The 23,145-nt window shown below is 47.4% G+C and overlaps 1 protein-coding gene across 1 annotated transcript in view; it reads right to left on the reverse strand.

Annotated features, from left to right (window-relative positions):
- Window positions 1–23,145, reverse strand: part of CUX2 (cut like homeobox 2) — a 256,982-nt gene that overhangs the window by 109,017 nt on the left and 124,820 nt on the right. Inside the window, exon 2 of the mRNA XM_081017283.1 lies at window positions 3,323–3,433. Within this exon, the coding sequence (XP_080873409.1) occupies window positions 3,323–3,433 (111 nt within the window). The remainder of the gene's footprint in view (window positions 1–3,322; window positions 3,434–23,145) is intronic.

The raw sequence follows: 23,145 nt of genomic DNA on the forward strand, positions 1-23,145 counted from the left end.
ATAATACTTAAAGGAGAAACAGAGGCCGATTTTTAGGCTGGTGTGGTGGAGATGGTGATATTTTTGGCCAGTTTCATCCTTGGCCACTCTTCCAATGATCACAGACAAGTGGGGAATGCGGGCAAAAATGGGTGTACCCTCTCATACGCTGATTCACACTCTCTCATGTACACACCCAGGTACACACAGCCCCTCTCCTCAATTTAGACACAATGGCTCATAAAATGATTGATCTAACATCCGAGGAAGGAGCAATTTGCACCCCCAACAGGGCGATAAGCTAAGTCCATTCCTGTACCAGGTCTACTCTATTGCCCTCACCCCCATTTTGTTACTGGAGCCAGTATGGTTGGGCCCAGAAAGATTTGCTCTGTGTATTTGGGGGGGGGGGGCTGGCTGGCTCAAGGAGTCCCCCACCTCTGTTTCTCCCTGGTCCTAGTCCAGCACTCTAACCATTATGCTACACTGCCTTTCATGGGACAGGGTTTGTGGATTTCGGGTCTCTACTTAATTGCCTCCCCCCCAATTAATACCTTAGTATAATATAAGGTGCTGCAAACCTTCCACCCCAAGTCTTCTTAATTTAGATACAAGCTAGGAACATAATTGTAGAAGCTGGCATGAGGCGGTGTTGGGAGGGGAGGGGAGCGAACGCGGGGGAAGCCCCCAACTGTCAAACTGACTAAAACAACATTTATTTTGGGGAGAGGAAAAGAGCAGCAGCAGCAACAAAAACAGCAACAAAGTGGCGTTCCATCTGCTCCGAGAGGCGGGTGCCAGGATTTCTGCAACGAGGCCTTGGAACACTTTTTCTTGTTATATAAAATAACTTGACAGGGTTGGGGAGAGCACAGTTCTGAAAGAAGGGACATTTTGTGCCAAGGCGCTGGGCACCCCGTCATTCTGACGGGCGAGGGCACAAGCCAAGACATGATGGCATGCAGTTAGTGTAGAATGCTGCAGCCTAATTGCTGACAGGAGTGAGACCCCATCAGCTTACAACGCCTGAGACCTGCACTGGCTTTCAATTTGCTGCTGGGTCAAGCTCAAGCTGTTAAAAAGGTAAAGGTAAAGGGACCCCTGACCATTAGGTCCAGTCGTGGCCGACTCTGGGGTTGCGGCACTCATCTCGCTTTATTGGCCGAGGGAGCTGGCATACAGCTTCCGGGTCATGTGGCCAGCATGACTAAGCCGCTTCTGGAGAACCAGAGCAGCGCACGGAAACGCCGTTTACCTTCCCGCCGGAGCGGTACCTATTTATCTACTTGCACTTTGACGTGCTTTCGAACTGCTAGGTTGGCAGGAGCAGGGACCGAGCAACGGGAGCTCACCCCGTCGCAGGGATTCGAACCACCGACCTTCTGATTGGCAAACACCTAGGCTCTGTGGTTTAACCCACAGCGCCACCCACGTCAAGTAGCGTCAAGCTACTACTTGGGGCCAATTTAGCTGCATGATCGCCTCACTGCGTAAATACCCACTTGACCGCTTCGATTTGTGGAACTGGACCTGCTACAGCTGCCACATAGTTTCCGTTCCGCATTTGTACGAAATGGATATTTTAGTCTGGCAGCACCCGCACTTTGGAACTCCCTGCCTATTGACATCAGTCAGGCGCCTTTGCTGTACTCTTTTCGACCCCTGCTAAAAACATTCTTGGTTTAGACAGGCCTGTCCAGCTATGTAGAATGTTGACGTGTGTTTTGATGTGCTTTTAGCTTATGGTTGATTCAGGGCCGGATTTACCATATTTCTCGCTCTATAGGATGCACCCAACCATAAGACGCACCTAGTTTTAGAGGGGGAGAACAAGGAAAAAAATATTCTCTCCCTCTCTGCGCAGCGCCCCTTCAGCGAAGCGGCAGCAGAAACGGAGCCCCTTCCATTTCTCCTCCCGCTTCGCTGAAGGGGCGCTGCGCAGAGAGGGAAAACTGTGCAGCGCCTCTCCAGCAAAGCAAAGCCAGGAGAGCAAGAGGGATCGCTGCACACCGACCCCTCTTGCTCTCCCTCTTGCTCCCGCTGCGCTCTGGAGGCTTTGCGTTGCTTTCGCTGAAGCCTGCATTCACTCCATAAGACGCACACACATTTCCCCTTAATTTTTGGAGGGGAAAGAGTGTGTCTTACAGAGCGAAAAATGTGGTAGATTTGATGAGGCCCTAGGCTACTGAAGGTAATGGGGCCCTTTATATGTCCAGCTGTCCTTTGTCAACAACAAACTGCAGCTGTTTTTTCTGTTGAATATATGCTATATGGTAATTTATGGACCTAATAGGTATCTAAAGCCATTTGCCACTGTTGCTGTACGTAGGTTTTATTTTATTTCTTTTTTTATCGTATATTTTGGAAATGTACATCCAGTTCCCCCCCCCTTAAATATTTTGGGGGCCCCGAAGAGAGTGGGGCCCTAAGCTATAGCTTGTTTAGCTTCTACGTAAATCCGGCACTGGGTTGATTTAATTATTGCCTGACTGATCATTCTAACCATTTTAACGGATCGCTTTATTGTTGGGTGAACCCCTTTGAGGTACCATATTTTTTGCTCTATAAGGCTCACTTTTTCCCTCCTAAAAAGTAAGGGGAAATCTGTGTGCGTCTTATGGTGCGAATGCAGGCTGCGCATCTATCCCAGAAGCCAGAACAGCAAGAGGGATTGCTGCTTTCACTGCGCAGCGATCCCTCTTGCTGTTCTGGCTTCTGAGATTCAGAATATTTTTTTTCTTGTTTTCCTCCTCCAAAAACTAGGTGCGTCTTGTGGTCTGGTGCGTCTTATAGAGCGAAAAATACAGTATTTTATGACGTAAACGACATGCATGGAAACCAAGAGGACTAACATCTAGCTTTGACCAGGGCGGTGGGGCAGAATCCTCTGCTGTAACCAAAGGAAGCAGGCCAGCTTTGAGAATCCTCTGCCCCACATACTTGCATCCTCCATCCGAGGCAGCTGCCCACCCCTGCCTGTTGGCAGGGTCAGCTGTGCTGATAGGCCTCACAGGCCCTATCTATGGACCTCCCTCTCCCACAAGTGCCACTCAGTGCATCTCAGGATCAGGACCACGGGCTCCTTAGCTGCAATTGCACCACCAGATTGTGTTGTAATATGCTATAGTTGGGCATTTGAGGCCATAATTTGGGGCTGATTACCTTATCCTTCTCTTGTTGGTCACTCAAGTTTGTAAATAAATATATAAATCTCTCTTTCACACACACACACACACACACAGAGAGAGAGAGAGAGAGAGAGAGAGAGAGCTGTTTGAATGGGAGAGGGGAGGGAAATCCAGCTACCCACTGAGTTAATTCTATAATAGCAAATATACTGTACCTCAGGTACATTTTTCTTAAATTCCCGGCTGAGTTCAATTAAATGTTTATGAGAATGCTCGCTTTCTTCCTGCCGTGCCGCCAGTTCGGAAGCAACAGAATTAAGCTCCTTCTGGAACAAACCAAAACAGAACAGAGAGAGAGAGAGAGAGAGAGAGAGAGAGGAATGAGTCGTGGCATTTTACCCCTTGTATATAATGCATAGCATTTTCTGAAGCGAGCCGTTTCGCACAACTGGCTCGAAAGGCAAAAAGATGGACAATGTCTGTTTTTGAGGCTTTTGCACTAACTGGCGGTGGAACATCCTGCGATGGCACATTTTGAATTTAGGAGACAGACGCACCCAGTCGCCTTGGGCAAGCGACAGGCAACAGTCATTTGCCCCCCTTACCCAGAAGCCAGGGGCAATTGCAGAGAGGGGGGGGGTGCAGCTTCTGTTGCATACATTCATCCATTTATTAACACCCTCCGCAAGAAATGAACACCCCACCTTTCATGTTTAAAGAAACTTCAAGTTGGCTCAGAGTAGGAAAAAACAACCCCAGAAACATGCATAAACACCACAATGGCCAACACCGCCCCAAAGTGATCTCCATACCATGAATACAGTCTTTCTCAAAGGAGATATTTGAGGCCGAGCTAAATGCGGGTTGTTGCCTTACTCCTGGTTTTCCTTTAAAGTAACTGTTATTGGTTTTCTTACACGTATAACAAAATATAACTAGACAATTAAATATAATCATAGCACGCACAAACGCAAATCTCGCCAGCTACCAGGTTAAGAATTCATGTATTTGCAATACAGTGGTACCTCGGGTTAAGTACTTAATTCGTTCTGGAGGTCTGTTCTTAACCTGAAACTGTTCTTAACCTGAAGCACCACTTTAGCTAATGGGGCCTCCTGCTGCTGCCGCGCCGCCGGAGCACGATTTCTGTTCTCATCCTGAAGCAAAGTTCTTAACCTGAAGCACTATTTCTGGGTTAGCAGAGTCTGTAACCTGAAGCGTATGTAACCTGAGGTACCACTGTATTCGTTCCTCCTACGTTATTTGGTCAGGTTTGTATGGAATTCACATCCATCCACAACAAGGTCATCTTCTCTGGCTAAAGCATCCATAAGTGCACATGGTCTTGTGGCCCCTAGAGGGTCCCTTAAGTCAATTGAGGGGACGGTGGGTGGAAGAGGAATTCAGTTTATTGAAAGACGCATCAGTGGAGACACAGGTTGAATGAGATCACAAAAACTGTGCCCCTGTGCATTGGGGGGGGGAAGCAGATATTTATACATATTGCGAATATACCTGAGCTTGTGCCTGATCCCTATAAGCTTCTTAATTGGCCAAAGTACTGCGGGGACAGGGACGCGGGTGGCGCTGTGGGTTAAACCACAGAGCCTAGGACTTGCCGATCAGAAGGTCGGCGGTTCGAATCCCCGCAACAGGGTGAGCTCCCATTGCTCAGTCCCAGCTCCTGCCAACCTAGGAGTCGAAAGCACGTCAAAGTGCAAGTAGATGAATAGGTACCGCTCCGGCGGGAAGGTAAACGGTGTTTCTGCGCGCTGCCCTGGTTTGCTGGCCACATGATCCAGAAGCTGTACGCCGGCTCCCTCGGCCAATAAAACAAGATGAGCACCGCAACCCCAGAGTCGGTCACGACTGGACCTAATGGTCAGGGGTCCCTTTACCTTTACCCAACAAGGCATGCCACATCCAGATTTGTCGGGATGCAGAGGATAGCATATTTTGTAGGCCCTTTTCACTAGCATGGGAAATAAATGGCCATGTGTTTTAGGTCTCCTCTAGCAAGACATCAACTCCTTTACCAATTATTGAGGGCGTTGTGGTCACATCCACTGGGAACCGTGAAGGTCAAGCTGCGGGTCGCATGTCCCTGCCTGTCAAAGGGGAGAGATATGGGGCAGTAGTGCTCCTTCCTTCCCTGATTCTGATGCCGTGGGTGGGAGATGGGGCTGGGAACAGCTGTTCAGTAGGTGACCTACGGCACAGTCCTATACGTGTCCTGCCTTAAAGGTAAAGGTAAAAGGACCCCTGACCATTAGGTGCAGTTGTGACCAACTCAGGGGTTGTGCGCTCATCTCACTCTATAGGCTGAGGGAGCCGGCGTTTGTCCGCAGGCAGATTCCGGGTCATGTGGCCAGCATGACTAAGCCGCTTCTGGCAAACCAGAGCAGCACACGGAAACGCCGTTTACCTTCCCGCCAGAGCAGTACCTATTTATCTACTTCTTTCCACAGTGCAGACTTAAAACTATGGAACTCCCTGCCACAGGAGGCAGTGATGGCCACCAATTTGGCTTTAGATGAGAATTAGACAAATTCATGGAGAAGAGGGCTATTGATGGCTACTAGGCTTCATGGGAGAAAAGCAATGACAAAGCTAGACAGCATCTTAAAAAGCAGAGACATCACCTTGCCGACAAAGGTCCATATAGTTAAAGCTATGGTTTTCCCAGTAGTGATGTATGGAAGTGAGAGCTGGACCACAAAGACGGCTGATCCCCGAAGAATTGATGCTTTCGAATTCTGGTGCTGGACATGACTCTTGAGAGTCCCATGGACTGCAAGAAGATCAAACCTATCCATTCTGAAGGAAATCAGCCTTGAGTGCTCACTGGAAGGACAGATCGTGAAGCTGAGGCTCCAAGACTTTGGCCACTTCATGAGACCCTGATGTTGGGAAAGATGGAGGGCACAAGGAGAAGGGGATGACAGAGGACAAGATGGTGGGACAGTGATCTCAAAGCTACCAACATGAGTTTGACCAAACTGCGGGAGGCAGTGAAAGACAGGAGTGCCTGGCGTGCTCTCGTCCATGGGGTCACGAAGAGTCGGACACGACTAAACAACTAAACAACAACAACAAGCCTGGAGGCAGCCAGAAATGGGCCCCCTTTGGCTTAATGCAACAGGGTCTTCCTATGTCTTCAGAAGTTGGATGGGAGCCTTTTCCCCAGATAAGCGGGGGAAAGTCTTGTAGTCTTAAATAAGGTAAAGGCAAAGGACCCCTGCCAGTTAAGTCCAATCGTGAATGACTCTGGGGTTGTGGTGCTCATCTCGCTTTACAGGCCGAGGAAGCCAGCGTTTGTCCATAGAGTTTTTCCGGGTCATGTGGCCAGCATGACTAAGCCGCTTCTGGTAAACCAGAGCAGTGCACGGAAACGCCGTTTACCTTCCCGCCGGAGCGGTACCTATTTATCTACTTGCACTTTGATGTGCTTTCCAACTGCTAGGTTGGCAGGAGCTGGGACCGAGCAATGGGAGCTTACCCCGTCGTAGGGATTCGAGCCGCCGACCTTCTGGTCGGCAAGCCCAAGAGGCTCAGTGGTTTAGACCACAGCGCCACCTGTGTCCCTCTGTAGTCCTTAAGCACACACATATAGCCTGTGGTCCAGGCCTTTTAAGATAGTGCCAGCCAACTCCAGCAGGGCTGAATATTTTTAACAGAGAAGAATATATTAAGCAGCCAAAAAATAAAATAAAAATAAAATCTAGATTAGAGAGATTTCTATGTAAACAAATACAGATGGGGGTTCAAATTAACAGAGCACTTGGCTGATCAATATTCTTAATAACCCCTTCCCTTTTTTCCTTTGGTAACTGTAAGAAAAACACAGCAAGAGTGTCAAAATAGTAGAATAGCACCATATTGCGTTGTGTGATATAGTTGTTGTTTTTAAGCTCCAAGTCCGTGCCATCACCAGCTGATATATATCAGAACAGGAAGAAGGCATCCAAACGATAACTTACTTATGCTTTCAAGTGTTCATAAATAAGGTTTCAAAAGATCTAGATGGCTTTTTAATTCCAGCAGAATTTGGGGCAGGGGTGATGAAAGCGCCAGGATTGAGTAAACTGACCTTTTGTGTACAGCTCTGTAAATCAAGCACAGCTCACTTGGAAGCGCAGGGAAATGTTTCATTAAAGAATTATGGATTCATATCATGCTGGCTTTGGATGGGGACAGACCGGCACGTGTGAAACCCATTAAGGAAATATGGAATGTTAGATTCTTCTTTTTAGAACGCTGAGAAAGACACTATTAGAAAAGAAAGTCCAGGAACATCAGGGACAGCACTCAAAAGGATAGCCCACGGCTGCCATGATGTTGCATATTTTAAGGGGTGCTTTTCATCAAAGTCCTTCCCCGCATTCGTTGCTGCGCTACTTCTTCTTTTCTTTCTTTTTAAAATATTGATTTAAATCACAAAGGCTGGATGGAGAAGTACTACGGTTCCTCTGAGGCTGGTGCAGGGTGCAGTGGCCTGCCTGCTTGTGGGGGCAAACCCCTGACAGCCGATAACATAAGAAGAGCCTGGTGGATCAGGCCAAAGGCCCATCTACGTCTCTGAGCACAATTCAAAGTGTTGGGGCTGACCTTTAAAGCCCTAAATGGCCTCGGTCCAGTATATCTGAAGAAGCGTCTCCACCCCCATCGTTCTACCTGGATACTGAGATCCAGCCGAGGGCCAGTGTGGTGTAGTGGCTAAGAGTGGTAGACTCGTAATCTGGTGAACCGGGTTCGCGTCTCCGCTCCTCCACATGCAGCTGCTGGGTGACCTTGGGCCAGTCACACTTCTCTCAAGTCAGTCAGCCCCACTCACCTCACAGAGTGTTTGTTGTGGGGGAGGAAGGGAAAGGAGAATGTTAGCCGCTTTGAGGCTCCTTCGGGTAGTGATAAAGCGGGATATCAAATCCAAACTCTTCTTCTTCTTCTTCTTCTGGCGGTTCCCTCACTGCGAGAAGCCAAGTTACAGGGAACCAGGCAGAGGGCCTTCTCGGTGGTGGCGCCTGCCCTGTGGAATGCCCTCCCACCAGATGTCAACGAGAACAACTACCAAACTTTTAGAAGACATCTGAAGGCAGCCCTGTTTAGGGAAGCTTTTAATGTTTGACGGTCTACTGTATTTTAATATTTGGTTGGAAGCTGCCCAGAGTGGCTGGGGAAGCCCAGTCAGATGGGCGGGGTATAAATAATAAATTATTATTATTTAGTTGAGCATCCTGTTCTCACAGAGGGAAACCAGCAAGCAGGATTCAAGCACAAGAGCAACTCTCCCCTCCTGTGGCTTCTAGGGATTCAGGAGCACTTACTGCCTCTGAGCAGAGCACAACCATTGTGGCAATAACACCGTGCTAGTGGGATCTGAACTTGCTGCCCACCTGCTACAGGACCAAGTTCAATGTGCTGGTACCTATACAGCTCGGGATCAGGTTACCTGAGACACAGCCTTATTTAACCCTTATACACACCGTAGATCTCAAGCTTTGATGTGGCAGCTCCACATGCTTCAGGGCTATGGCAGGAGGTCCTCTCTTTCCCCAAGATTCTTCAGCCCAACTTTGACATACGGTCGTACCTTGGTTTTCAAACAGCTTAGTTCCCGAATGCTTTGGCTCCCAAACACCGCAAACCCAGAAGCGACTGTTCTGGTTTGCGAACTATTTTTGGAAGCCGAACATCCGACAGGGCTTCCATGTCTTCCGATTGGCTGCAGGAGCTTCCTGAAGCCAATCAGAAGCCATGCTTTGGTTTCCGAACGTTTTGGAAGTCGAACGGACTTCCGGAATGGATTCCGTTCGACTTCCAAGGTATGACTATATATGGCCAATACAAGGCAGGAGGTTCTTACTGAAGAGATTTAAACTAGGCATGGGCAAATCGTTCAATCCTAGTTTCTCATTCTCTGTGTTAACTTTCAGCCCATGTCATTTCCACACCAGCTTATGGTTTTGTTTTGGGTTTGTTTGTTTTAAAAATGAACTCCTCACAAAATTTGGCCAGATTCCTCACCCCTGTACTACAACTGCTGTTTTATACGCTTTTGGAAGTTGACTGGTTGCTTTATCCATACTGTTCGTTTTGATCTGGTATTTATTATGATTGTTTAAATACCGTAAGCCAGCGTCAGGGTCTCCTGTAGACCCGAACGCCCGAGATTAAAAGCAGCAAAAATTACAGTAATGATACACTGGGCTAAAGACATCGTTTATAACATACAGTTAGAATGGGAGAGGTTATGGAAGGAAGGTATCGGTTTTACTGCATGCAGTATTCTTAAAGAAAATGTCATGAAAATGATGTATAGGTGGTATTTAGCACCAGTTAAATTGGCTAAAATGTACAGAACAAAAAATGATGGTTGGAAATGTAAGGAAAAGGAGGGTACTTTTTTCCACATGTGGTGGACATGTAAAGAGGTAAAAGCTTTCTGGGAGATGATATATATTGAGTTAAAGAAATGTTTTAAAACACTTTTGTTAAAAAAACCAGCAGCTTTCTTACTGAGTATAGTGGGTAAAGAGATACCGAGACTAAGATAAAAAATTGTTCTTATATGCAACAACTACAGCATGATACCAACAAAAGAAGAGTGGCAGATGAAGATGATGGACTTTGCAGAACTGACAAAACTGACAGGAAGAATCCTGAACCAGCGAGATCAAGTATTCCAAAAAAACTGGAACAAATTTATATTATATTTGAAAGACAACTGTAAGCAATTAACATCATTAGCAGGGTTATCTGAAGATTTGTAAGATAAATTCGTTACCTATTCGGGTTGAGTAATTTAATATTTTAAGTCATGATATAACAAGAATAGGAAAGGAAGTGAAATGCAAAAATGCAAAATTTTATTTTGTAAACCATTAGGCGGGAGGGAGGGAAGTCGTTTAGGCTCGGCTGAGCCAGGAGATTTAGTAAGAGGATACAATGTTATGTATTGTGATTATATGTTAAATTAATAAAAAATTTAAAAAATAAATAAATAAAAGCAGCAAAAATGAACAAAGCAGGCTTGTGCGGGAGAATATTACTCCTCCTCCTCCTCCTCCTACTAATTTATCATTTATACCCTGCCCATCTGGCCGGGTCTCCCCAACCACTCTGGACAGCTCCCAACAAAATATTAAAAACACGATAAAACATCAAACATTGAAAACTTCCCTAAACAGGGCTGCCTTCAAATGTCTTCTAAAAGTCAGATAGTTGTTTATTTCCTTGACATCTGAAGGGAGGGCGTTCCACAGGGCGGGTGCCACTACCGAGAAGGCCCTCTGCCTGGTTCCCTGTAACCTCACTTCTCACAGGGAGGGAACAGCCAGGAGACCCTCAGAGCTGGACCCCAGTGTCCGGGCTGCACGATGGGGATGGAGACGCTCCTTCAGAAAACCTCCTAACGTTGTTTTGCGCTCTGAGCTGAACTGAGTTTACCTCCTTTCCCAGCAGCCCCTAAAACAACGCCCAAACTACGTCACCTGAAGTGACCGCCTTGTGTGAGGGCCTCGCTGGCCTAACTGAAAAAACTGAGCCCAGAATCCTGCACCTCAATTTGTGACCATTGGTCCTTGAGCCATACCCGAGTTTGATGCACCCTTTTGCTGCCACAGGTGCTGCTGAAGAGAGACCTCCTGTTATTTAAAAAGGAATTGCCTTCCCTGGATTGTGGTGGTCGACAGGGTGGGGGGAGGTGACATGGAGAGTCCCCGTGTCATGGCCATGTTTGCGATGCAGGGCAGGGTGAGACAGGTCGCAGCGTGCAAGACGGATGGCGGTGCACATGGCCTCTCGGCAGACAGGCTGGCTTCCAGGAGCTATCAATCATTTTCCTGCGTATTATGTAAATTCTTGATGCTAAAGATGTATGGAGTCAATTACCAGGGGTCACGGCTGGGTGTTAAATTCGTACGAGGAAGCTCCTCTCGGTCTCCAATGAATCTGAGAGAGATTGCGAGCTTTCCGCCTTTTATTGGGCCGTATAAATATTTCACTGTTAGATATAAAAAAAAAATTGGAGAAAAAGCAGATAAAAACCAAATCCCCCCCTGTGTATACAGACTGAGACAAGGAATAAGAAAGCGGGAGTCAGCAGGTTTTTTAATGGCCTTGCAGCACGACCCGTGAATGGCTTGATTCGGGGTTTGTTTTGTTTTTAGCTCTGGGTTTTGCGGTGGGCAAGCCAGGGGTGCAGCAGGCAGCCTCACAGCTTCAGCGGCCTTGATTCAGACAAGCGTGTGAGGCGGCAAAGTCATCAGGTCATCCCCAAACGGTGGGCCATGGGGCAACATAGTGGCACAAGAGAGCAACTGCAGAACCACCAGGAACAAACCCATTTAAAGTTTCTAAACCCAGGAAGTGGTTGGCCGTTGCACCCCTTCAGGGTATGCTAACCGTCAGCCCAGCCCGGAAGCAGATGGTTACACTGCACCCCTCCTGTTCAGCTCTGGGCAGTGCCAGATTTATGTATAAGGACGCGGGTGGCACTGTGGGTTAGGTTGGCAGGACCAGGGACTGAGCAACGGGAGTTCACCCCGTTGTGGGGATTCGAACCACCAACCTTCTGATCAGCAAGCCCTAGGCTCTGGGGTTTAACCTACAGCGCCACCCGCGTCCCAGTTTAAATTCAGTGGCCAATCCATCAGCCATCAGAAACAAGGATCTGCTGGTTAATGCTGATTCAAGCTTGCAGTCCACCCACCCACCCACCCACACATTTATAATTATATTTATATACTTAAACACAAACTTATAATTATAGTCATATATTTGCACACACACTTAAATTTATTTTCCAGCCAGGTCTCACAGATCCTGACTACAAGATCTGTTGTTACCTGTGCCAATAGTCTCCGCCAAGGACGGATACCCAGGGGTTGCTTCTGTAATCATGGGTATCCCCCCCACACACCCCAAGCAAAAGCTTTTTGGGCTCGGGGGCGGTGGAAGTATGAGTGACCACAGGATCTAGGAATCAGATGATTATTGTTCTTGGGGAGAGGGAGACAACTTCAATCTATATATAAAAATTGCTATATGCTACATAGGCAATTTGCTGGGTTAAACCACAGAGCCTAGGACTTGCCGATCAGAAGGTCGGCGGTTCGAATCCCCACAACGGGGTGAGCTCCCATTGTCGGTCCCTGCTCCTGCCAACCTAGCAGTTCGAAAGCACGTCAAAGTGCAAGTAGATAAATAGGTACCACTCTGGCGGGAAGGTAAACGCCGTTTCCGTGCGCTGCTCTGGTTCACCAGAAGCGGCTTAGTCATGCTGGCCACATGACCCAGAAGCTGTATGCCAGCTCCCTCAGCCAGTAAAGCGAGATGAGCGCCGCAACCCCAGAGTCGGCCGTGACTGGACCTAATGGTCAGGGGTCCCTTTACCTTTACCATTTGCTGTGCCTACCTACCAAAGTCCTGGGTCTTATCAGCGTGGCATTGGGGGCCGAGAAAGCCACTGAGCCGGATGAATAAAGTTCTGTGCCTGAATCTTTGGCCTTCCTCTCCAAGCTGATCAACACACACAGCTATGGCTTGTGTAATATGCTCGATAGCATCACTCGTTTCCTGACCGTGTTCGTTTCTCACCCCCCGCGGAAAAAACCCACAGCTTTCATATCTTTCCCTGGAACGAACATCTAACACGCTTGTGAAAATCACTGTCCTTCTTGAGATCCCATTACAACTGTTTGATAAAGCTCCCCAGCCAGAGATTCCATTTTAGATTAGGGGAAGATCACAGGCAATGGAGAAAGAAGGGAATTGTCTCCAAAGGGCTGCGCTGTGCGACCCGCCGACTCCTCAGCGAGGCGCAAGCACAGGCATTTGGGGGGCACAAGCATAGCAAGGTTTGGCTCTGGAACGCATGGCGGAGTTGCAAGATAAGAGTGCCTCTGAGCATGTGCGAAGGATCTATCCTGTCACACAATAGCCAATAACCAATCCCTGTGCACACTGAGAGCTGTAACAAAGGGGCTCAAATCTCGGCTTCAACAAACTCAACAAGCAGCATAAGAGGAGCTTTCCAACCCAGCCCATAAGCAAGTAGGACCCAAGTGTAAGAGCCCTCTCATCTCCTGTGGCTTCCAGCAACTGGTATTCAGAAGCACTGGTGCCTCCTACGAGGAGGTAGGATGGAGCCATTGTGGCTGGTGGTCATCAATGGGCTTCTCCTCCTTGCCTCTTGGACAAGACACTCACTCTTGCTCCCAACAGCCCCCCGCCGACATTCTCCAAAATTAAGATAGTATTAGCTTGCTCTACCTTAAAGGGCTGTTGTATTTATTAGACTTTATGCCCTGTTCTCCTCAGCAGGAAACACCGGCGAGAACACAGGAGGATGGAACAGGACCCAGGCAACCCGTACCCAAGACTGGCAGAGGTGGGCATTGGGAGTGATGCCAAATCAGGCGCAACGTGGCATCCTCTGAGGCAAAATATGCCTTGCGCCTCTTTGTTTATTGTTAAGTGATCTTAACAGTCACTGATGCCTGACTCGGAGATACCCTCAAGCGAGTAACTTCCAAACTGTGCGGCAGAGAGAAAGAAAAAGAATTAATCTCGAGTCCTGCTTGTCGGAAACAGGGCATCCAAGCTTAATTGCTTCTTTAACCATTTTATCCATCTGTGTCAGGGAATGGCTCTTGGCTCTTGGGCTGTTGCTGAGCTCCAATTTCAACCAGCCTTGGGCAGTTTGACCAGTTGGGGACTGGGGGTGGGGAGTGTTGCCCAAAGTACCTCTCCACCTGGCCTATGCTTTGTTACGTTGACACCATGGTCTTGGACTCCTACAAGTCCTAATGGTTGGTGTCTGCTGCCTCCCACTCCCTAGCCAGTGTTTCCCAGTTGTCAGTGTTTATACTACTTTTTTTAAGATTTGCCTTGAGACAGTCTTTAAACCTCTTTTGCTGACCACAAGCATCACGCTTTCCATTTTAAAGTTCGGAATAGAGTAGTTGCTTTGGAAGACGATAATCGGGCATCCACACAACATGACCAGTCCAACGAAGTTGATGTTGAAGAATCGTTGCTTCAACACTGATGATCTTTGCTTCTTCCAGTACACTGGCATTAGTTCACCTATCTTCCCAAGTGATGTGCAAAATTTTTCGGAGACACCGTTGATGGAATCTTTCGAGGAGTTGGAGATGGTGTTTATAAGTGGCCCATGTTTCACAAGCATACAGTAATGTTGGCAGTACAATAGCTTTGTAAACTAGCATTTTGGTTCCCCTGCAAATGTCCCAGTCCTCAAACACTCTGCATTTCAATTGGGAGAAAGCTGCACTCGCAGAGCTCAGGCGATGCTGGATTTTGGCATCAATGTTGGCCCTTGTGGAAGGACCACTGCCCAGGTAGGAGAAGTGATCGACATTTTCCAACATTACACCACTGAGTTGGATTTGTGGCACTGCAGAGGGGTTGTTTTGTACTTGTTGGTGCAGCACTTTGGTTTTTTGGATGTTGAGTGATAGGCCAATCCTCCGAGTGGGCACACACTACATTGTCATCAGCATACTGAAACTCTATGACTGAAGTTACGGTAACCTTACTTTTTTGCTCTCAGCCTGCTCAGATTAAAGGGCTTTCCATCTGTTCGATATATGATTTCTACCCGAGCCTCCCTGGGGAGAGTACAGTGGTACCTCGGGTTAAGAACTTAATTCGTTCCGGAGGTCCGTTCTTAACCTGAAACTGTTCTTAACCTGAAGCACCACTTTAGCTAATGGGGCCTCCTGCTGCTGCCACACCACCGCAGGACGATTTCTGTTCTCATCCTGAAGCAAAGTTCTTAACCCGAGGTACTATTTCTGGGTTAGCAGAGTCTGTAACCTGAAGCGTCTGTAACCTGAAGTGTCTGTAACCTGAGGTACCACTGTATTCCACAAACTGGGAGCCACTACAGAGTAGGTCCGTTCTCATGTTGCCACCCTCCAGACCTCTCATGGAGGAGACACACAAAGAAGGCCCTCAGATTATGAACACAAGAGTCTGGGCTGGTTTATATGGGGAGTGGCAGTCCTTGAGGTATTGCGGTCCTGAGCTGCTTAAAGCTTCATAGGTCAAAACCAGCACTTTGAATTGGGCCCAGAAGCTAATTGGTAGCCAGTGCAGTCAGGCCAGTTGTGATGTAACATGCTCAAAGTGTCTTGTCCCGGTGAGCAACCTGGCTGCTGAATTCTACACCAGCTGAAGTTTCCGAACTGTCTTCAGAGGCAGCCCCATGTATAACCCGTTTCAGTAATCTAACCGAGAAGTTACCTGGAGTCAGAATCTTGCTTTGTATATGCATCAAAACTTCTGTAGCTATCAGTATTATTAAGTTCCTAAACCAAAAGGGAGCCCCGCAGTGGCAACGGCCATTCTGATTTATAGGCTAGCAATCCATATTCACTAAGCCCAGACAACTTGACACTAAGTGGGGTTTGTGGTCTGTGCATGTGAACGCTCTGTCTCTCACATCCGCCCGCCCACCGGCTCCATCATTTCCCTCTTTGATCCCCATCAAGGCCAGGAGCCGGCAATCAGGACAAGGCGCCCAACCCATTGAGCAAATTCAAGCAGAGCCACTTCACATTGTTCGCTCCCCAAAAGACACCCATTGTTCTTGCCTCTGCAGGAGGTAAACAGAAAACCTGTCCAGCTCAAAAGAGGCCGTCATGTTTCATCTGCTCTCATCTGGACTGTTAATATGGCGTGGCTCAAGCGTGGTGGGGAGGCAGGGGTTGCCAACTTGAATAAAATATGGGGGGAGGGGACAGGTAAGCCCTGCATAATTGATCACAAGACACGGTACACACACCATGTGAATGGCTACGTCCATCAACTTTGATCAGGTCCAACGTCAGCCCTTCCAAATTCTAATCAAGGTGTGGCGTTTCCATTTTCCGGGACGGGCATCAAGCCAGAATGGTTTGTCTCGGTTTTAAGAGAGAAGGAGAGCTTCCTAGTTTTATCAACTTTATTTGTAAAAGAGAGACTTAAGAGATGGAAGACGTGAGGAGCAGAAACAAGCCCATGAGCCAGATTTGAAGAAAATTTGCAGCTCCAGATAGACAGACAGAAAGATAGATGCAAATTCAGAGAGAAGCGTTTGAGCTTCTTCTTCTTTTCATTTTAATGTGGGGCCAATGCAAAACACCACACCAGGGTCTGGGCACCCCACAGCAATGCCCCAGCCTAAAACCCAAAGAAGAAGAAGAAGAGTTTGGATTTGATATCCCGCTTTATCACTACCCGAAGGAGTCTCAAAACAGCTAACATTCTCCTTTCCCTTCCTCCCCCACAACAAACACTCTGTGAGGTGAGTGGGGCTGAGAGACTTCAGAGAAGTGTGACTAGCCCAGGGTCACCAGCAGCTGCATGTGGAGGAGTACGGAAGCGAACCCGGTTCACCAGATTACGAGTCTACCGCTCTTAACCACTACACCACACTGGCAAGCAGCCCAACCAAAAACCACACACCCCAGGGTAGGAAAGACCTTCTTGTGCTGGCCTGATTGGGAGCGGGGCCTTTGCCCTGCTCCTCAAGACCTCCCGGTCCTTCTCATTTCCAGGCTCCATCACCTGGGGACTCAAGACATCAAATTATGACACAACCATCCGTTCCGGTGACACACGGCGAACACCGAAAGGACCTCCCTGGCTCAGTGGGGGCATCCTCGCCAAATGGATTGAAGCGAGTAGGAAGGGCAATCAACATTGCGCCGGGCACAGCTGGGACCTCCCTGTGAATTATGGGTCTCATTCCATTGCATGCTATTCTACCGCAGGCAAATGCCTCCACTTTACCTGGCAGCTGAAATCTTCTGTCCCGCAGCTCTGCTGCTCCCCTGGTCTGACACATTCCACCTCCCTGCATCCCTATCTATTTTGCGGGCTCTTGGGAGCGATGCTTTCCCTCACCCCAAGCTTGCATTGTGCATTTCTCTCCTGCAGATGTATAGGGTCTGTGACAATGGCAGCGGAGGAGAGAGAATGCAGATTCTGGGTCCTCAAAAGATATGCAAATCCGTTAATCAAGAGGCCTATTATTGCACAAGCTTCACGCACCAGCGGCAAGCCATCCACCAAGAAAACTGATCAAGTGCTAATAACCGATTGTGTGGCAGAGACACATTCCTTACCCAGCTTTGCTGCTGCATTTAAAGATTTTGCAGAAGGGGGGGGGAGGGCGTGTTAACCCAACCAATTTCTAATTATGGCAAAATTGTTCTCTCACTCTGAAAACATCTCACCACAATCCTCCATCCGTCAAGCTGTGCAAGAAATAAATCTGTCAGAAACTAGTTAAAAGGAAGATGCTCCACTGTTTGGGGGGGGGGCAGGAGGAGGAAGAATATTTTTTCCTGGAGGGGAGTTACGAAGGGAAGTGTTGCCATATGTCCTCTTTTCCCAGGACACGTCCTCTTTGTCCTGGGTAGAGGAGTCTTCATAGCGATCCGCAGTTAAAAGTAGAAGTCGGCAAATGTGCCCTCATTTTTGCTCTTGAAAATATGGCGGCCCTAATTAGTGACAAGCAGTGGAGACAGTCCTTAGGTTGGGAAGAGGGAAATTACTGCTTACATTTCGGAAAACAGCAGCTTTTGTTTTGGGGGAAAACAACAGCTCATGTATCTAGTCCTCACAGCTGAGCAGAAGTTAAGCTTTGGCTGATTAACATCCTAGACCCTTTGAGATGTATCTGTGGAAGGGGGCTGTGGGGAGGGGCGTTATTGTTTTTATTTTGTGTTTTTGTCTTGCCTTCTTATACTATGAACTGGCCTCAGATCCATGCATGAAGGGCAGCACAGTGGTACCTCAGATTAAGTACTTCATTCGTTCCGGCGGGGCAGATGAAGTTGGTGGACTATATGGAATTGGCAGAAATGACTGGCAGAATCCGAGACCAGGGAGAAGAGTCGGTGGAAGAAGATTGGAAAAAGTTTAAAGACTATTTACAGAAATACTGTAAAATTAATGAATGTTAGAAAAATGTTGGAATGAAGTTAAATGGCTTTAGTAGAAATGTTATAAGGAATTAAGTATAAATAGATTAATAGAGTATTAAAGGGAAAAATAAGGTTAGAATCTGTTAAGATAATTAAAGGATAGAAAGCAGAGGAAGATGGAAAAGAATTGCTGAAACAATCAACAGAAGTGGAATACAAAAAGGGAGGTGTGAGGAGGTCACTGAAATAAGGGAATGAAAGATAAGATATTGAGATTGTTTGATGTTTTTTAAATTGTTTTTGTTTTGTTTTGTTAGTTTAAGGTGTTATGTAGTGTTTTTGTAATGTATTGTATTGTTCTTTTTTCTTTTAATTTTTTTTGGTGTGTGTTTAAATTGTTGGAAAAGTAATAAATATAATTTTTTTTTAAAAAAATTCGTTCCGGCGGTCCGTTCTTAACCTGAAACTGTTCTTAACCTGAAGCACCACTTTAGCTAATGGGGCCTCCTGCTGCCGCTGCGCCGCCGGAGCACGATTTCTGTTTTTATCCTGAAGCAAAGTTCTTAACCTGAAGCACTATTTCTAGGTTAGCAGAGTCTGTAACCTGAAGCGTATGTAACCTGAGGTACCACTGTATACAAATTTAATAAATAATAATCATACTAAAACGTTAAGGCCAAATTAAATTAAAAGGACTCCCAAACTGTTGTTGTTGTTAAGTCTCTCTCCCCCCCCCCCTTATGATTTCTGGCAACCTAACCTATGGCTTTGTGACTGAGATGGACAAAAAATGCCCCCTATTAAAGAGGCAAGATGCTCTGACAGGCCTAATTTGAGACAGGGCTGGTGAAAATCAACAAATGCAGGTGGAGAAAGGGCAACTCAGCAAGCTGCCTTGAATGGCTACAAAAAGGCTATTTCTGAAAGCAGCATATGCAACAACACTCAAAAGGAAACAGAATTTGAACATGTAGCAGGCTTCTGCTGTAGCTTTGTCGGTTGATAGTTAACTCCCAATTTAGGCAGAGACGTTTGTGATCAGACTAGCAGAAACAACATTTTGCTCATGACTGGGCTGAAACCCATGGAATTTTCGCAGGCTGTTTGAACTCTTTCTTTGGACAGCAGGCACCAGGATCTAACTACCCTGATCTTCAGCATGCAGGATCAGAGAGATAAGAATATAAATTACTGTTATTACTGTTGGCGAAGCTGCCTTTAGTAAAAGATGTCATCGTTTCACCAGGTCTACTGGAAGATGTGAAGGGTGTAAGAAGAAAAGCAGGAGGCCTTCTCCTTAGAATGGGTTAAAAGGTAAAGGGATCCCTGACAATTAGGTCCAGTCGTGGCCGACTCTGGGGTTGCGGCGCTCATCTCGCTTTATTGGCCGAGGGAGCCGGCGTACAGCTTCCGGGTCATGTGGCCAGCATGACTAAGCCGCTTCTGGTGAACCAGAGCAGCGCACGGAAACGCCGTTTACCATCCCGCTGGAGTGGTACCTATTTATCTACTTGCACTTCGACGTGCTTTCGAACTGCTAGGTTGGCAGGAGCAGGGACCGAGCAACGGGAGCTCACCCCGTCACGGGGATTCGAACCGCCGACCTTCTGATCGGCAAGTCCTAGGCTGTGTGGTTTAACCCATAGCGCCACGCACGTCCCTATAGAAAGGGTTACCAGCCTCTGGGATAATGCAGCCTTTGCTGGCAATGGTTTTTTGTGTAGGGTGATATTGATGGGAAAGGAAGCAGTTTCTCTGCCAACAAAGAGCACCGCTGGCGAGGCCACAGGCCATCTTCCCTCTGGCTTGGCACCCGTGGAAGCAGGAGATATTGCTCAGCTGGCCGGATTCAGCACAGGGGCTGCCGGCTGCCAACCCCCACCGACCCTCAAGTCAAGTTTTGCTACCCATCCTGCTGACGGGGTTGCCAAGACCTGCCAGACAAGGAGGAGCCATGCCCAGCCATCAAGGTAAGAGCTGACATTGGCTTCCTGTCTGCCGATTGGAGGGCAGGCAGGCAGGAGAGGATAGAGGTGCTTTCAGACCAGCAGGAGGAAGACGCCACAGGGCCCAGCCATGCCATTATACACTTTTATTGATGCTGTACTGAAGAAAGCTAATCAATATATTAGATTTCCAAAAGAAAGAAAAACAGCAACCGCCAGAGAGTTTTCCAGCGGGCGCTGAGAGCTTTCAACAGCACCGGCTGAGGTCATCGGCAGGAAGCTGGATAGCATCTCCATCCGTCCGTTTCCATTAAAAGAAACGGCTCCTTCGTGTAGCTGTTAAACTGTGGAACTCGCTCCTGCAGGAGCCAGCGGCAGCCACCAACTTGGGTGTCTTTGTAAGAGGATTAGGCAAATTCACGGAGGACAGAGAGGGCTAACGATGGCTACGATGGCCAGTGTGGTGTAGTGGTTAAGAGTGGTAGACTCGTAATCTGGTGAACTGGGTTCGCTTCCCCGCTCCTCCACATGCAGCTGCTGGGTGACCTTGGGCCAGTCACACTTCTCTGAAGTCTCTCAGCCCCACTCACCTCACAGAGTGTTCGTTGTGGGGGAGGAAGGGAAAGGAAACTACAGGAGGGGAGGGGTCTCTTGTGTTCTCATCCTGCTTGCGGGTTCACCATCGAGGCATCTGAGTTCTAATGTTCTAATGATTCGGACTCTTGGCCCAGTATACCTGAAGGAGCATCTCCACCCCCATCGTTCTGCCCGGACACTGAGGTCCAGCGCCGAGGGCCTTCTGGCGGTTCCCTCACTGCAAGAAGCGAAGCTACAGGGAACCAGGCAGAGGGCCTTTTCGGTGGTGGCACCCGCCCTGTGGAACACTCTCTCATCAGATATCAAGGACATAAACAACTATCTGACTTTTAGAAGACATCTGAAGGCAGTGTAGCTTAGGGAGGTTTTTAATGTTTGATGTTTTATCGCTTTTTAAAAACTATTATTATCAGTATTCTGTTGGGAGCTGCCCAGAGTGGCTGGGGAAACCCAGCCAGATGGGCAGGGTATACTTTTTATTATTATTACAGTAGTACCTTGGATTAAGAGCTTAATTCGTTCTGGAGGTCCGTTCTTAACCTGAAACTGTTCTTAACCTGAAGCACCACTTTAGCTAATGGCGCCTCCTGCTGCTGCCGCACCGCCGAAGCATGATTTCTGTTCTCATCCTGAAGCAAAGTTCTTAATCCGAGGTACTATTTCTGGGTTAGCAGAGTCTGTAACCTGAAGCATCTGTAACCCGAGGTGCCACTGTACTATTATTATTATTATTATTATTACTACTACTACTACTACTACTACAATGGCAGCATCAAAAGGACCCTCTCTACCCTAGACTGCAGAAATGAAGAAACCTGGAGAGGTAACCAGGAGTGGCTTTTCGCATACAATTTTTTAAAAAGAGATCATAAATTTGTAGAGTTGGAAGGGGATCCCAAGGGTCACCTAGCCCAACCCCCTGCAATGCAGGAATATTTTGACCAACATGAGGCTTGAACCCACGACCCTGAGATTAAGAGCCTTCTGCTCTACCGACTGAGCTATCCCAGCTTTTTGTGACATCGTTATTTAGTTCTGGTACACAGAACAAGTTTGTGGCTACAAGCTGCGATAGCTCCCTGCAGCGTTGGGGAGCTAGTTTCATGTTGCAAGAAAGGAGATTCCAACTAAACATTTGGTAAAACTTTCTGACAGTAAGTGCTGTTCGACAGTGGAACGGACTCCCTTGGGAGGTTGTGGACTCCCTTTCATTGGAGGTTTAAAAGCAGAAATTGGACGGCCATCTGTCTTAGATACTTTAGTTGAGATTCCTGCATTGCAAGAGGTTGGACTAGATCACTCTCAGGGTTCCTTCCTCCTCTACAGTTCTATGAATCTATTATTTTTATTCCACTCAGACTGTCATGTAAACTGGCCACATGCAATTTATTATCAGTAGACGGGAATGGAGGAGAGCTTCTGTTCGGTAGGATTTCGAGCCAAACCTATCTTATTTACATTTCCTGAAGCCAATACATGAACTGAATGAAACACAGCTATCTTTTGGAATTTCCAAATTTTTATATGGAGCTCTCCAAACAAAAACTGTATAGAGTCATACCTCATGTTGCGTCTGCTCCAGGTTACGTGTTTTTGTGTTGCGTCCCGTGGCAACCCAGAAGTACTGGAACGGGTTACTTCTGGGTTTTGCCGCTCACGCATGTGCAGAAGCGCTGAATTGCGCCGCGCACATGTGCAGACACGACACTTCGGCTTGCGTCAGTTCCATGTTGCAGACAGGCCTCCGGAACGGATCCCGTCCGTAACACGAGTTTCCACTGTACAGAAAAAGTGCACATTTGGTGGTGGGGAGGAAACCGTGCATAGAAATCCATATATAGCCGTACCTCGGAAGTGAAACGGAATCCATTCCAGAAGTCCATTCGACTTCCAAAACGTTCAGAAACCAAGGCGCGGCTTCCGATTGGCTGCAGGAAGCTCCTGCAGCCAATCGGAAGCCTCGGAAATGCCTCCAGATGTTCAGATTCCAAAAGAACGTTTGCAAACCAGAACACTCACTTCCGGGTTTCTGGCATTTGGGAGCCAAAACATCCAAGTACCAAGGCATTTGGGATCCAAGATACAACTGTATTATTAGTGAAAATAACAAACAAAAATTCATGATGTTATGCAAAACTGCTTGCAAAAATATTAGAAAGAACACACACTAAAAAAATTTCATGAGGGCTTTTTTGAAACACACACACACACACACACACACACACACACAACATGAACTGAAAAGTGAGAAACTGAGATAAAGGGAAATTAACATAACACTCATGAAGGGGAGCAGCTGCCAGTCAGTTAGATGGACCACTGCTCTGACTCAGTAGAAGCTTCTTATGCTCCTAAAGGAGTAAATCCATGGGAATGAAGTTTTATCCTCCATTTTACTCGCAACAAATGGACAGCTGTACATAATTTGAAAGTCCTTTCCCTCAAAGCGTCCCTTTTTAATGGGAGTGGTAGTGTGACATTCTGGGATGCCTCTCCCAATACGAACCTACCCACTCCTTACGATTCTCACCTGAGGCCCTTCTCTGGCTCCCTTCC

The sequence above is a fragment of the Podarcis pityusensis genome (assembly GCF_964106645.2).
Source record: "Podarcis pityusensis genome assembly, chromosome: 8".
NCBI lineage: Eukaryota > Metazoa > Chordata > Lepidosauria > Squamata > Lacertidae > Podarcis > Podarcis pityusensis.